General features: G+C 38.6%; 2 protein-coding genes across 2 annotated transcripts; one reads left to right on the top strand and one right to left on the bottom strand.

The window, feature by feature from the left end:
• The first annotated feature begins 8932 nt into the window (after window positions 1–8932).
• LOC135706651 (probable ribosome production factor 1) lies at window positions 8933–10203 on the top strand. Its single transcript, XM_065228297.1, has one exon. It carries the CDS (start codon window positions 9041–9043, stop codon window positions 10139–10141), a length of 1101 nt encoding a protein of 366 aa, XP_065084369.1. The 5' UTR covers window positions 8933–9040; the 3' UTR covers window positions 10142–10203.
• A 2881-nt stretch (window positions 10204–13084) lies between these two features.
• Window positions 13085–14541, bottom strand: Pex19 (peroxin 19). Its single transcript, XM_065228220.1, has 3 exons — window positions 14321–14541; window positions 14118–14232; window positions 13085–14062 (listed from the first exon to the last, which is right to left on the bottom strand). Exons 1-3 carry the CDS (start codon window positions 14394–14396, stop codon window positions 13378–13380), a joined length of 876 nt encoding a protein of 291 aa, XP_065084292.1. The 5' UTR covers window positions 14397–14541; the 3' UTR covers window positions 13085–13377.
• Between the last annotated feature and the right edge of the window lie 1344 nt (window positions 14542–15885).

The raw sequence follows: 15885 nt of genomic DNA on the forward strand, positions 1-15885 counted from the left end.
GTAAAACATCGTCGTTAAAACATTACCGCCATCTGTTGAGTACACTGTGGTGGGTAGTACGCTGAACAGATGGCGGTAGTGTGGAAACGTCAAACGCAAGGGAATTGACTATGCGCGCCACAGGTGGCGGTACTACCAACTAAGATACTTTTAAATTGACCGATAAATGCTTGTTCGATGAACATCTTGCGAGTGTTATGTCTGTTTGTCTGTGGTTCTTTTGTGGTAATTTTTTATTAGGGAATCACTTCGTTTCGACCTGTGGTTAAAATTCACCAAATGGAATGCAGCCTAAATGTACATTATATTACAAATAGAATCAAAATTGATCTTAAAATAAAAATTTATAAAAAAAATATTAAGGAAAAAAATGTGGCAGCACTGTCAACGAATCCTTAATCTGATGAAAATCATCGGACTTTCAAGACGAATCGCTTTTGTTCGTGTTCGTGTCTGGCGTTGGCGGCTGGGCTCAATGTATATAAACAGGAAGGTCCAGAGAATTTGTCGCCTCTATCGTTCTCCCGCTGTTTAAATAGTTAATGGAGTGTGACGTCAAAATCCATTATCCATTTTAACAGCGAAGGAACAAAAGAGACGACAAATTATTTGGGCCTCACCTATTACAATTCATGGGCTGGGCTGTGGCCCGCACACAAACAAAAAGGAAGAACAAAAAAGTGCTGCCTGATCGATGCAATCGCTCTTCACTTGGTCTTTAACTTTTGCACCCAACACGGTAACCAGCGTAAACACATTTATGTGTAAACCTACACCGAAAATAGTTTTCATGTAGCTTCCATTAGAAACGCAAATGATTTTCATCCATAAACAAAATTAATATAATTCATCTGAATTTCACATAACAATTATGGGATTACGTTAATTTTATATGATTTTTCATATGAATTTCATCGGCCTCATAATATTCATGTGATTTTGTGGTGCACGAAACGAAAATCAATTATTTTATTCATGTGTTTCACTTATACATTTTTGCCAAAGCATCAGCCTTATATATTCCATAAGACAAACCACATAGGTCCTACAAGAATGCATAAAAGGTATGTGTGACCACTTATACATTTCATTTGACACATGAGCTTCATTAACTTTTTGCAAGACGTCTGCTTATTAGTTGACTTATACATTTTATGAATAATCAGCAATAGAAATTTGCCAAAAGGTATAAGGAGATTTCTATCCGTGTGGGATTTTTAGCTATGTGATCACATGAAAGCTATGTGAAATTCACATGGTTTTTATCCATTAGATATGTGATAAATTTTTTGAGTGTACACGGTTTGAAAAAAGTACCCAAAATTAGGTTCTTTTCACGCAGAAAAATTTATCGTTGAAACAAAAATATTTGAGGTAAATTTAAACGTAAACTCAGTTTGTTCTGGCCACAAAAATAAACAAGGTTCATTTCAAACGTATTCCATGTTTGAAGTCATGTGATATTAATGTTTAAAATAAAAATAATGTTACGTTTATTTTAAAAATATTCGTGTTGAAAATAAACGTGAATATTTTTGTTTGGTTTGACAACTATGCAAACATGCTTCTTATGTTTGAAAGAAACATACACGGAGAACAAATTATAGCAGACGCAATTATTTTTCCGGTCAAAATAACTATATTGTTCAATTGTTTTAGAGATAACCCGAAACTATAGTTGATTTGACTATATATAGAGGACAACAACTATAGTCCATAGTTGGCTCCTCGGTTGGCTCAACTATATTTTTCAGTAGATGAACAAACGTCAATCTTCAAAATACAACTATGCTTTAGTTGATTCAAGAAAACTATTGTTAGAAAAGCAAAATTTTACAATGTTTACTAAACGAACTGCTCTTCATTATCGACATATTAAGGAAGTTTGTTCTGCTTCTTTACCCGCATAAACGCGAACCATAAATTGACCTTACCTAAAATGGTTAAAAATTGTTTATAATCCCTGCTAAACTTTAACTGAAATGGTTATGGAACTTTACATGAACGTTTAATGATAAAGTTTCAACCTTATGTATTATGGTTTTTTGGAACTGGACCTTACAAATAATGGGTTGTTAAGAACCATTACCATTCCAAATTCTTGTTTTCTCCATACATTTTCAGAAAGAGAACTATATAAGAACGTTTTTACTTATGGTTTGAGAACATTAATGGTAATGGTTATGGTAGTCAGTAAGGTCCATTAATGGTTTTGTATTATCGCTCAACTTTACGTGGAATATATCGTGAATTGGTAATCAGTAAATTACAGGCAACCAATTCGCGATATATTCCACATAAAGTTGATCGATGTTACAAAACCATTCGTGGACCTTACTGACTACCATAACCATTACCATTAATGTTCTCAAACCATAAGTTAAAAGGTTCTAATATAGTTCTCTTTCCGAAAATGTATGGAGAAAACAAGAATTTGGAACGGTAATGGTTCTTAACAACCCATTATTTGTAAGGTCCAGTTCCAAAAAACCATAATACATAAGGTTGAAACTTTATCATTAAACGTTCATGTAAAGTTCCATAACCATTTCAGTTAAAGTTTAGCAGGGATTATAAACAATTTTTAACCATTTTAGGTAAGGTCAATTTATGGTTCGCGTTTATGCGGGTATCGATCTCAAAAACACAACTGCAAAATCATAAAAAAGTGAACAAGAACATTCAACTTAGATTTGAACCGTGTTCATCTGCGTGAGAACCAGCTATCTTATCGCCTGCTCTACGCATCACAAGTTAAAAGTATGTGGATTTATGATGATCATTTGAAACCAAATTATATGAATAAATTACATTTGACGGTTGTTATAATTGATCAAAGTTATAGTTGAATTGAGTATAAGATGAACAGTTGAATCTACTAGGTAGATATGATTGAGTTGACGGTCAAATTAATGTTGGAATAACTATAGGTTTCTTTCAAACAACAATATTTTTCCATGTGAAAGTAACTATTAGGATTGTTATCTTAACTTAACGAATTTGTTCTCCGTGTACTTAATTTTAAATTATATTAGCATTTGAATGTAGGATAAAGCAAAAAATGGATTGCAAAGAGATGAAAAAAAAACGATCTGCAGACAAGGCATCTAAACTCCTGCTCTTTTTCGGGTGCGATTAAGGTTGGGCTGTGGTTTTTGGGGCCCTGGTCAGGGATGCGGGACCCGCCGGGGTGAGTGTCCGGAAGTTCCAGTTCAGTAAAACCAGTGAAACTTTGTGATATTAGCGTCGTTTTGTCGTTTCTAACGCTGGTCCACATACCGGCCTATTTCTACGTTCGATGTTCCATTTATAATTTTCGTTTTTCTTCCGACGTCAGTTGTGGAGGAGGATGATACAAGGATCGGCATCAGAAACGACAGAGTGACGTCGATACTGTGAGGTTCCTCCGGTTTTATCGAGCTGGAACTTTGTTAAGACACTTACCTAGGTGGGTTTCCGGATCCATGACTTCGGTTTTGTTGCGGGCCGTTTTCAGCGAGGTTTTCAGTTGATCGGCAAAGCTGCGGCAATATTTTATCCGAATGTAAACAAGAAGGAAAAATGCAGGTCACGCTAAAAATCGTTTACCCAAATTCTATATTGTTGAAATAAACATGCTTATGACTTTAATTCAAACATATATATTTTTGTTGCAAACATGGTTTTAATTTATTTTGAATTATTCATATGTTTATAGAATGAACATTTATATTTTTGATTTAAATGAAAAAATTCGGTTCCGTGTTCACTTATCTCGGCATCGGCACTATAGAGCTTTTTGACGTTCAATCGGCGCACACTACTGCACCATTTAAATCGAGCGAGTGCGAGCAAGAGGTAAACAGATTAGTGGGAAAACAAACCGTCCATTCATCCATGTGTGCTAGATAGAGAAAGACGACTAAAAGTCAAAACGGTCTATAGTGCAGGAAACCAAAAGTAGGTAAAGCGGGTCAAAGTAATTTTCATTTACCTGTGTGCAGTTCGTATGGAATTTTCCACTAGCTTTTTAAACAATTAAAGTAAGTTAGTTGTACCCAACAGTAGGTAAATATGATTATACCCAACGTTGGGTGGTTTTGCTCCTTCTTTTTTGACAACATTAGAAGGAGAAAATGAGACAAACTAGTCAAAAGTAGGTAAAAGTGAACTGGCCGTTGGGTACTTTATTCTTGCCGTGCAGAGTCCGTGTATGCCACGCCAAGAGAAAAACAGTTGAACTCGCATCATGGTTTTAAAAAGATTCCCTTTCTACCAACTTGGCAACAGAGGACTTCTACATCAACTTCAAATGACTTCTAGCGAGCAAAAAAAATAGCGGCTGTTGTAAATCATTATATCAGTGATTTTGTCTAATCATCTTAACAAAAAATAGTAGAAATTCTCATTACTGATCGTTACCAAACGTATCCCATGACAATTTAATGCTCACTGCGTGTTTATGATCATTTCTTCGATTATATTTTATATTTTATTGCAATACCTTTCGTGGACCTTTCATAGCATCGTAATGTTTGTTTACTTTGCACGATAGGTATACAAGGGGGGAAGGTGGCTGTCAAATACGAACAATCGTCGCCTACCTTGCATAACTGGTTCCAAACGTAAACAAGCCTACAGCGTTTGTTTACGTTTTGAACCAGTTTCATACAAGAATGATCAGTAGGCTGATTTGACAGCACGCCCCCCCCCCCCAGTAGGTATACCCAAGGTGAATACGTATAGGTGTTCTCATGTGTCAAATTCATGATTCAGCCATGTTGGATTTTTGTATGGGACAGCGACTGAGTTTATTTACAATTTGCTCTAAAACCGCATGTGAAATTCCACATGATTTTCATGTGACCACACATAAACAGAATCCACCGAGAAGCACACATGAAATTTATGAGTCGAATGAATAGTATGTGTGGTTACACATATGGCTTTTATGTGTACACATATTAGTATGTGTCCGGCACATATATATCATTAAATGATTATTGATCACATTGTTGCAAAAATTCATGTGTGGGACACATAAAAACAATCTTTGAAATTTTATCAGTGTACGCAGTCAAACCAACAATCAATACGAAACTAACGATTTTAAATTGGCTCACTACTTGACTAGCCTATTGGTCCCAAGCAAATCGATTAACGTATCCTATTCTACTATAAATTCCAGTACTACACTATGTTTGTTTTGATTCGCTATGAAAGTTTGACAGATAAAATGAGGGGTGATTTGATTTTCCTATGTTTCGAGGGGTGAATCGATTAGCTTGGGACCGAAGATAGTACCAGAGCTGAGCCAAAAAGTTGAGCACGTTTCTTCTGGACCTACTAGTCTTAGAGTTACCTCTATGGTCAAACCATAGAGGTAACTCTAAGACTAGAAGGTCCCGAAATAACGTGCTCAACTTTTTGGCTCAGCTCTGGTACTCTCTTCGGTCCCAAACTAATCGATTTACCCCTCGAAACATAGAAAAATCCACTAGCCCCTCATTTTATCTGTCAAACTTTCATAGCAAATCAAAACAAACATTGTGTAGTACTAGAATTTCGACTAGAATGGGGTACGTTAATCGTTTGCTTGGGACCAATAGGCTAGTCAAGTAGTGAGCCAATTTAAAATCGTTAGTTTCGTATTGATTGCTGGTCAAACCACGTACCACTGAACAATTCGTTTGAGGTTAACTCCGACGGTGCAAAACCTTATAGCAACAATCAATACGAAACTAACGATTTTAAATCGTAAAATGACAAAATGATACACTCTTTGCACACTGTCAATGATCATATTGCACACAAAATCAACTATGTTCAAATCAAAACAAAAATACTAGCCCATCTGGTGGCTGATGGCACAAGCTTCTAAGAAAATTCTATTGATTTGAATTGATTTCTTCGCCAGTTAGTCGTCTGTCACTTCGTTTGTGGTAATATTGTTAGCAAAATCGATGTACATCGTACAATGTGATATTACACAACCGATGGATTTACTTGGATGCAGCAGTTTCGATGTAATATTCAACTCCTTTTTTTTGCTGTGTAGCGGAGAGCACACGGAAAAAAAAGTTGTTGAATATTACATCCAAACAGCTGCACAGAAGTCATTCCGCTGGTGGTGTAATATTACGTTGTACCGATTACCGATTTTGCGAACTAAATTACATCCATTGATGTAATATTGTATCTGATTTTTGCTATTACATCATTATTTCATACATCTGCTTGAATTACGTTGATCGATATCACATTTTTTTTTGCTGTGCATGCAAACGGGAAACAACGTTCAGAAGCAGCAGCAGCGATCACGATTCGGATTTAATGAAAATGAGCAGTGTTGGCAAAATCAGAAATCAATTGATATTTTTCCGCTCTTATGCGCTCGCAATATCACGCGTGATATTGGAACAAAATATCATGCTTGATATTGATTTTACAAGCTCCTTTGATATTGCGAGACTATTCACAATGTGCAAACATCAAGCTGAGAGTTGACTCGACACAAAAATGATTCCATTGCACATCGTTTTCTTAGAAAGAGAAAGCATAGTTCGCTATCTCTTTTTAATCTACACCGATGGCAGACGCGAAGAGACTGCTGCAAGCCGTTATGGAAGTTTCGGTTGCATTCGGGTGTAAAGCAAAAATCATTAAACTCAATCTCACCACAGTTTGGTGAGATTCGAGGTGAGATTTGCAGTTGGTGAGTTTTGTTAGCTTGATATTCCGAGCTGCGATATCACAGCTTGCAAAATCAACCACAGTTGTTTGCTTGTTGATTTTTGTCTACGAAAATCATGCGTGATCTTGGGCGTTGGTGAGATTTGATTTTTTGATATTTTCCCAACACTGAAAATGAGGAACAAATTCGGGAAAGAAAGAAGTTGCGTGCACGGGAGAAGATCGCTTTGTCACCACTTCGATCGCCACCCAGGAAAATCCTATAATAATATGCATTTTTTTATCTTTTTTTTGTACCAAAATTGGTATTCCATGTTACTCGGCTCCGCTGAGTTATTTTTTTTTAACATTTGAGCCTGCCAAATAAACGAAATGAAAAAAAAATAAATTGCAAGTAACACTGACAGATTCTCTTCGTCATTGTTCTTTCTCTTTGCATCCCCACGGCCATGTAAGGACATTCCCAGGTATTTTCAGCACACAGATTGATAAAAGAAGCTTTTATCTACACGGATAGAAATCTCCTTATACTTTTTGGCAAATTTCCATTGCTGATTATTTATAAATTGTTTAAGTCAACTAATAAGCAGACGCCATGCAAAAAGTTAATAAAGATCATGTGTCAAATGAAATGTATAAGCGGTCACACATACCTTTTATGCATTCTAATATGACCTATGTGGTTTGTCTTATGGAATGTATAAGGCTGATGCTTTGGCAAAAATGTATAAGTGAAACACATGAATTAAATAATTGATTTTCGTTTCGTGTAGCATCTAATACGACAAACACATCAAGAAACGGTTCTATGCTCAAGTTATTAATGAAAGAGAAAGTCGACGAAGAAAATCGATCAATGTCATTCAGGACCTAATTCAATGTCCAGCTTGAAATACTATAAATGTTTACAACTTAAAATTAAGTCTTTTGTGCTCATCTTGACACCTAAGTGAAACCAGTCAAAATTGAGTTCTTTGCGAAAAATCCAAATTTGAGTATTTTGCAAAGACTTCGTTTTGAGTAGAATTTAACTGTTTCAGGAAGAGTGAATGTTGGATAAAAACTACACAAAACCGGGTTTTCATTATAGAAATTTAGTTGAAAAGGGGATTTATCAGTTGTTTTCTATATTTGTGATGAGTACTAAAAATCAATGTTACACACTTAATCTAGCTCGGTAAAATCTCCAACAGCCGATTACTTCGGCATTTACTTTTGCTGATATCTCTGCAAAATATCTGTTTGTTAGCTGATATCTCAGCAAAATTTTATTTGTTAGCTGAGTCTCGGCAATTGTTTGACTGAATCTCAGCTAAATAAATTGCAGAATTACTCAGCTGTTGGAATCTCGGCGAAAACTTTTAAGTGTGTATGTTCGGCCTTATTTATCTCAATTACAATAAAATCTATCCACATATTGTCCCTGAATAAGCAATAAATCACATCCTACTAAATCCATCGTATTGAGTTGGTTGACCGGGTAAAATTCCAAACTTCTCCATTTTCGTTGGATGCACTGTCGGCTCCCGATTCCGGTTGGTACACTCGAGGAAACGTAGCAGACCCATAAATTCAGCCTGATTGATCAGTATTTGTGGAAAAAATAAAAAAAAAGAAGCAAAAATTAATCGTCCTGAAAACAGGATCGAAAAAAAAAATATCATTACCTTCATTTATCCGCTGCCTTTGGATCCTGGTTATATTCCTAAAGGCCCAAGCGCAATGACGGCGGAAGCGGAACGGCAACGGCAGTGGAAAAGCCCGATCTGAGTAAGCCTCTGCTTGTCGGATTGAAAACTAGTTAGATCCAAATCGACTTCGGTTAGGCATCTTGATGTCATTAGTGACAACTGTCAAACTTTCCGTTTCCGTTCCGCTTGCGCCCACATTGCGTTTGGGCCTTAACAGTGGAGTCATCGGTGGCTGGTGGTGGCAACTTTGCCCACAAGATACGTTTTGGCCCGCACCTAAAAAGGAATTATGTTAATTCGAGGATAATCACGGCCACTAAGTAACTTTTTTGGTTATACTGCAAGATTAAGTTAAAAGTGCTCATCAATGAGAACAGATATGTATCCAAAACAGTAGTGTTAGAGAAATACTAATTTTTAAGTACTTTCAATCTCGATTTTGAGTTGTTTCGTTTGTCCGTGTAACCATAATTCGCCTGATGCCATCAAAAGCGAAAACCGTGCGGCGAAAACCCCGCGAATTTACACACTGACAGATCGTGTTTCGCATCGCACGCACGGATCGGATCGCTGTTCTAAACAAATCAACGTGGTTCGGTTCGCAGTAGCTTCTACATTTTTGTTAAAGGTTTTTCAATATAGGTAGTTAAGTTCGTGCAAACATCGCCAATTAAAATATGGCTAGTGAAAGCAGTAGTGACTCCGATGTAGAGAAATCTTCGCCAAAACAGGAACAACCGAAAAAACGCAAACGTCTGCAAGACTATTTGGATGAGAAAGCAGCTCGTGAGACGGCTGAACGCGCTGAACAGGAACTGAGAAAGCGAAGGAAACAAGGACTGGATGACGATGAAGAGGCTGAGGAGGTCAGCTATCCGGTAATCAATCCGTTGAATTTTATTAAAAACAAGGAAATCAAGCATAAGCAATTTAGAAGGCAACAAGGGACCAAGAAAAAGCAAGAAAAGGCCTCCAGGAAGGCAAGAAAGTTAGAAGGTGGTCCCAAGACAGCTGGACATACGATCGAAAGCTTGCGGGAAAAAGATCAAACTTCATTGGCCAATGCTACCGAAGATGATACTGAAGAGATCGCGAACGATTTGGAGAATGATGAATTCAACGAATATTACAAAAAAACCTACGAACCAAAAGTGCTGATTACATACAACGCAACACCTCATTCGCGAACCCGAAAGTTTGGAGCAGAACTGGAGAGGATACTTCCTAACTCGATGGTCCATTCGAGAAATAAGGCAGCACTGAAAAATGTATGCAAGAGTGCTATTCGTGAGGAGTTTACGGACTTGGTCGTTATCAATGAAAACAACAAGCAACCGGAAGGATTGTTGGTAATCCATTTGCCGGACGGGCCTACAGCTCACTTCAAAGTGAGTAACTTCAAATCGCTGAAAGACATGAAGAAGAAACCATCGAACATTACCAGTCACCGTCCGGAAGTAATATTGACCAACTTTTCCACTCGTCTGGGACTGACGATTGGCAGGATGCTGGGTGCACTGTTCCATTACGAGCCGGAATTCATAGGACGGCGGGTTGCAACGTTCCACAACCAGCGAGACTACATCTTTTTCCGCCATCATATGTACGAGTTCGACAAGAACGGAAAACGGGTCAAGCTGCGTGAGTTGGGACCGCGCTTCACGCTGAAGCTCCGTTCACTGCAGCAGGGATTATTCGACAGCAAATGTGGTGATTACGAGTGGATGATCACCAACAAGCGACACCAGATGGAAAGCAGAAGACGTTTCTTTCTGTGAGCAGCGGCAGTTCGTTATCCTTTTCTTTATTTGCTGATAAATATATTGTAAGTATGATAATCGTTGTCATGTTTGTTTTTAGAATATCACATTTCACTTTCTATGCGCTCTATATTATATATAGGTAAAATTCATGGGAAAGCAACCATAAATTTCCAGCATTTTGAAAGTAATTCTCTACTGATAGATTTTTCCTATTTATAGGTATAAGGTGTGCATAAACACTCAAAGTTACTAGAGTTATGGACATGACATTCTTTCAAAGACTCGCTCGCATAATTGTCGCATGACCTTGTCCTTGAACACTACTAATAAGGTGTCGTTCTAGAGTTCACTAGTATATGATGGTCCCTATATCAGCAGTTCTCAAACTTGTGTCGATTGTGACCCACTTTGAGAAATTTCATAAGCTTGCGACTCTCCAATATTGAAAATGTGCGGCCAAAATTACATTAAAATTTCACAAATAGCTCCATAACGCCATAAAAAATCCTAAAAACTGCATGATTGCATGAAACTCAATAACATAACTCAATAAATGCATTGATATGGCTTTAGAACCTCAAATTAGCAACAACAAAATGTCAAACATAAATAACTAAAACACCAAATCAGGTTAGGTCGTTAAGATGTTTCTGAGGCGAAAAAAAATCTCTGATCACGTGAAGGGAAGTGAAGCTGTTGATCCCGGCCCATGTATTGATGGGTGCGATAGCTACCCAGGTGTGTAAGCCACCTCCCTGACATTTGATTGCAGTCAAATGAGTATTAATTAAAATATTAAAGAGTAGAGTATGAAGGATGAAATCTTAAAAACTGTTTAAAGTTGAAAAGTTTTAAAAGAACAAAATCTTGAATCTAGGATTGAAGATCATCAATGAGCAATCAGCAATTGACAGCAGGAATAGGACTGACCCGCAAATGGTAGATGGACTCAAGATCTGTCCAAAAATAGGTCATGCGAATTGCACAGTTAGTGGGCAAAAGCAGCGCGGGGAGGAGGAAGGTAGAAAAACTCGATTGTGCTTGGTGTTATATTTGAATACATTGGAAACGAAACTCAAAGCAAGATACAGTGAACTCTCTACAACTCGATATTCAAGGGACCATCGAGTTATATAATATTTTGTTTTTTTTTCCTTTGGTTTGTTTTTTCCGTCGATCTTGTTTTCCGTGCTGAACACCAATGCTACCGACGTGCCAGGAAGGCAGCTCCCACAGCTGGACCCTACCTATCGACCCATCAACTCATGAACCGGGGACCAACGGCTTTACTTCCCATCCGAAGGAAGGCGTGATCAGAGATGTTATGCCTCAGAACATCCCGGCGGCGCCGACTGGGATTGAACCCAGGCCTGCTGGGGTGAGAGGTAATCACGCTTACCACTACACCACCGGCGCCGTTATGAGTTATATAATAATAATCCCATACAAAATAGCTATCACAGTAGCCATGAAATTAATGTTTACTATGGTTCTATAAATCGATATCGAGTTAGTGGACACCGAGTTGTGGAGCGTTGAGAGAGTAGTTCTTATTAGTGGGATTTTTTTTTTTTTATATCTTTATTAAGGAGACTTTCAGCCGTTGGCTGGCTCGTCTCCGACAATATTAGTGGGATTCGTAGTTTTGTGTATTTGTAGACAATGCTGGTAGAGGAAACATTCCGTTACCTGTTGTCATTAATTTTCATGAGTGAGCCTCGGAGTGAGCTTTTATTCGCGAGAAATCAATTACTAAAGCATGTTAAAATGGCCCTTGACCAAAAAAAATGGACCCAGAGATGATGGCTAGTACCCTCTCGGCCTGGGAGAACTTTCACCTAACGCAATTCTTATCTGGTACGATTACTTCAGGAAGTACCTACATTATTTTGAACACTGGCCGGAGTGTGGTAACTTGGAGGAAACACCGGAACACGTGGTCTTTGAGATTTCCCCCTTTGAATCCTAACTTTTTCTGCTGTTGCTGTGGCGAGTAGCTACCTGTAATGTAATGATTTTATACAGCCATTTATATGTTGGGGTCATATATGACTTCAACGGGATTCAAAGGTTTAAGTCAGTTCGAAGCGAGATGGTTGCCCTTAACGAAGTAATCATCCACAAGGAGAATGTTCTCTTGGGCCTCCCTTAGCTCAGTCGGTAAAGGCGAAGCTACAAAGCAAGACCATGCTGGAGGTGACTGGGTTCGATTCCCGGTCCGGTCTAGGAATTTTTCGGGTTGGAAAATTTTTCGACTCCCTGGGCATAGAATATGATCGTACTTGCCACACAATTATACTAATGCAAAAATGGTAGCAGGCATCGAAAGCTTTCAATTAATAACTGTGGAAGTGCATCTAGAACACTAAGTTTAGAGCACGCAATAAGCTAATATGCCATAAGCAATAAGCTTGAAATGCGAAGAGGAAGGAAGAAGGAGAATGTTCTACAAGAAATGAGTGGATACGAGGGCACTTGGGATGTCAACAGAACTGTAACGCAAATATTGTCAGAGCTGTAGTAACTGTCGTTACACGCATTCATGTTTTAGGCAATCCTTATGGACCGCAGGATATTTATGCGTATAACGGCAGTATAATGAAGGTGGATGTGGCGTTGACGGCGACTCTGTAGCTCTTTACTCCTATGAAAAAATCCAAAAGCAAACGTCAGACTGTGCGTGAAACATGGCGGACTTCGTACTATCCTTTCACTCCATCGAATATTCCCATAAAGTGTCAATCTGTGCTAAAAGAGACAATTTTTCGACGGTGCCGTTAACGCCAATTGGCGATTGGCGAATCCCGCTTTCTATTTTATATGTTTGCAAACCTAATTACAGAAAAGAAAACCTTGCAGAAGGCAGCCTTTAAAATGTGTAAGCACGTCACGTAATTTGTAGGCTTAATCTGAGCGTTATTAAAGACAAGTTACCTTTTTACTGTTTATTATTTTCCATAAAAGTATAAATATTCTCATCTGCAAAACAATCACTTTTGGTAATCGCAGGACCATTCCGATAATAGTGGTGATAAAACAAGAAAATAGCTAGGTCAATTTTGGGAAGCAACAGACAAAAAATAGCACACTTAACTCTGTAGGATACCCCGTACCGTTCATACCCTACCAGGGATGACAGGAAATTTGATCGCTATTTGCGTAACATAATGCGTAATGCGGTTCAGAAATCTAACACGAATCGCTAAATGAAACTAAAACCCACCGGTAATTTGAAAATTCGAGCGAAACAATTAGCTTGTAGCGCACTGGTTAGGATCGCTAAAAGCAGTTGGATCAATGGTGGGCAAATTCATATTTCCAGGTGCTATATCACCGACGAGGTCGGCTGGCGGTTGTCCTAGATCCTGCATACTCTGCATCATATCCAGCACAGTTTGGAACCGTACCCGCTTCTCATCGGCCGAATCTTCTGGTTTTTCCTTCTCCAATTCACGACACACATCTTCCATCAATTTGAGTTGCTTTTCGTAACGTTCTTTGTCTTCTTTTGGAATCTTTTCACCATTCTCCTGCAACCAGCCGGGATATTTCTCGGTTAGATCCTTCAAGCTCGGCAGTAGTACCTCGGCTGATAGCAAACTCTGCATCATCGTTTGCATGAATGGCAAAAATGCATTGTTTTCGCCACCTTCATTCAGATCGATGTTGCCGAACATTCCGGCGATATCCTCTGGACTGAATGGGGTCTGCAGGTTCTCACTGCCTTCGCTCAATCCACGCAAGGCATCGGTAATACTTTGACTGACCGTCGGATCTACCGTTTCCGTTGATGGATTAGTTGCTTCCCCTCGAACGGCCATAGCCGCTGCTTCTGCGATTCGCTGGAACCCTAAGGTGATCTGTTCTGCATCCACTTCTCCACTACCGCCTCCGAACAAAGCTGCCATCTTTTCCTCGAACATTTTAGCCTGGGAACTGTTCAATATCATTAGTTCCTACTTCAGTTCATATCTAAAAAAAATAGACCTACGTAATAAATTCTTCATTCCACAGTTGCTCCGTAGGCGGGTCATCATGCTGCGCATCTGTATTGCCGGATGCTTTTCCGTCTCCTTCTTTGTGTTTGCTGAAATCTTCCAGTGCACCTACGCAGCAAATAAGCAGCAATTTGATGTATCATTAGTTATGTGATATTAGGATAAAAAGAACCATTATATAATAATTTGTACTTACTGTCTAGCAGGTCGTCAAGTTCTTTGTCGCCGGAACTGCTTCCAGCCGCATCTGGCTTTTTGTTGCTCTCTGACATCTTTTCCTGTTTGAACTTTGAACCGATTGAACTGTTAGTCGAGCTTTACCTAATAGTGCCTTTTCGGTATTAGACTTGTCACTCTCAAGTGCTGTGTGTGCGGTGCCTCTTGCGTTGCAAGAGAAGAGAAATAAATTGTAAGTGAAATTATCGCACACACGTCGTTAGTAACCACCACTAGCAGAAGCAGAAGAAACTAACCGAGCGATAGATTTTATTTAGTAAAATTGACAGATCAGGTGACATTTTGACGTAAACATATTGAACGAGTATGGGTTTGGAACAAGTGACAAAGCATTATGCCCAAACAGAAGTTTTCGTCAAAAATAGACAGTACCCCCCGCTAATCCGACAACACCATTCTTTCAACCGCTGGAAACTAACGATTTTAAATTGGTTCCCTACTTGACTACACAGCAAAAAAATGTAACATCGATCAATGTAATTCAAGCTGATGTATGAAATAATGATGTAATAGCAAGAAGCAGATACGATATTACATCAATGGATGTAATTTTGTTCGCAAACTCGATGTACATCGCACAACGTTATATTACACAACCGATGGATTGACCTGGTTGCAGCAGTTTGGATGTAATATTCAACAACTTTTTTTTCTGTGTAGCCTATTGGCGTTGACGGCACCGCCGTAAAATCGTCCCTTCTAGCAAATATTGACAGTTTCTTATGGGAATTTTCAGTGGAGTGAAAGGATAGTATCAACAATCAATACGAAACTAACGATTTTAAATTGGCTCACCACTTTAGTAGCCTATTGGTCCCAAGCAAACGATTAACGTACCCTATTCTAGTTGAAATTCTATTACTACACTATGTTTGTTTTGATTCGCTATGAAAGTTTGACAGATAACATCAGGGGTGTGTGGATTCATGCAGAACATGCAGGGGTGAGTGAAATAGCTTGGGACTGCTTGGGACCGTTGTTCTGGTACTGAGTGAGCCAAAAATAATAATGATTTTCTTCGGGCCCCAGTGGTCTTAGAGTTACCTCTATGATAGTATGAAGTCCGCGCACAGTCTGACGTTTGCTTATGGATTTTACCTGAGTACTGCGAACTCAGCCGATTTTATTTTTCAAGTGAGCTATAAAACATCTTGAACATCTTCCGAAGTTTCAAATTGTTTGGCTGAAACAGCTCACGATTTTGTATATACATGCTGTCAAATGAACTTTTGGCTTTTCCTCCTCTGCTCCAGAAATAACGTATACATGGTGATGGGAGTGCACCTGGCCCACAAAGCTCAAATGACTCTTATAAAGTTTGATTACATTCTTGTTTCAGCCCAGTTTTGGCATTATTAATATCAAATAAAAACACGTTTTCGAGCTTCACGCTCGATGATTTACATTATCCGCCTACTAAGGTTGATGTTTCGACAGTTTCATAATTATAATTCTTAATTTTTTTTTCAGTAGGTGGCCAACACCTTTTTACTTGTGGTTCAAACAGTAATACCCTTCGTGACT

This window comes from Ochlerotatus camptorhynchus, unplaced genomic scaffold (assembly GCF_037179485.1).
Source record: "Ochlerotatus camptorhynchus isolate MF236.1 unplaced genomic scaffold, CSIRO-AGI_Acam_v1.1 ptg000284l, whole genome shotgun sequence".
Classification (NCBI taxonomy): Eukaryota; Metazoa; Arthropoda; class Insecta; order Diptera; family Culicidae; genus Ochlerotatus; species Ochlerotatus camptorhynchus.

Coding starts and splice junctions, on each gene's coding strand:
- Pex19 (XM_065228220.1), bottom strand. CDS start 14,396: ATGTCAGAGAGCAACAAAAAGCCAGATGCGGCTGGAAGCAGTTCCGGC. Junction 14,233..14,320: donor ACTTGACGACCTGCTAGACA/GTAAGTACAAAT, acceptor TTTGCTGCGTAG/GTGCACTGGAAGATTTCAGC. Junction 14,063..14,117: donor TGGAATGAAGAATTTATTAC/GTAGGTCTATTT, acceptor GATATTGAACAG/TTCCCAGGCTAAAATGTTCG.
- LOC135706651 (XM_065228297.1), top strand. CDS start 9,041: ATGGCTAGTGAAAGCAGTAGTGACTCCGATGTAGAGAAATCTTCGCCA.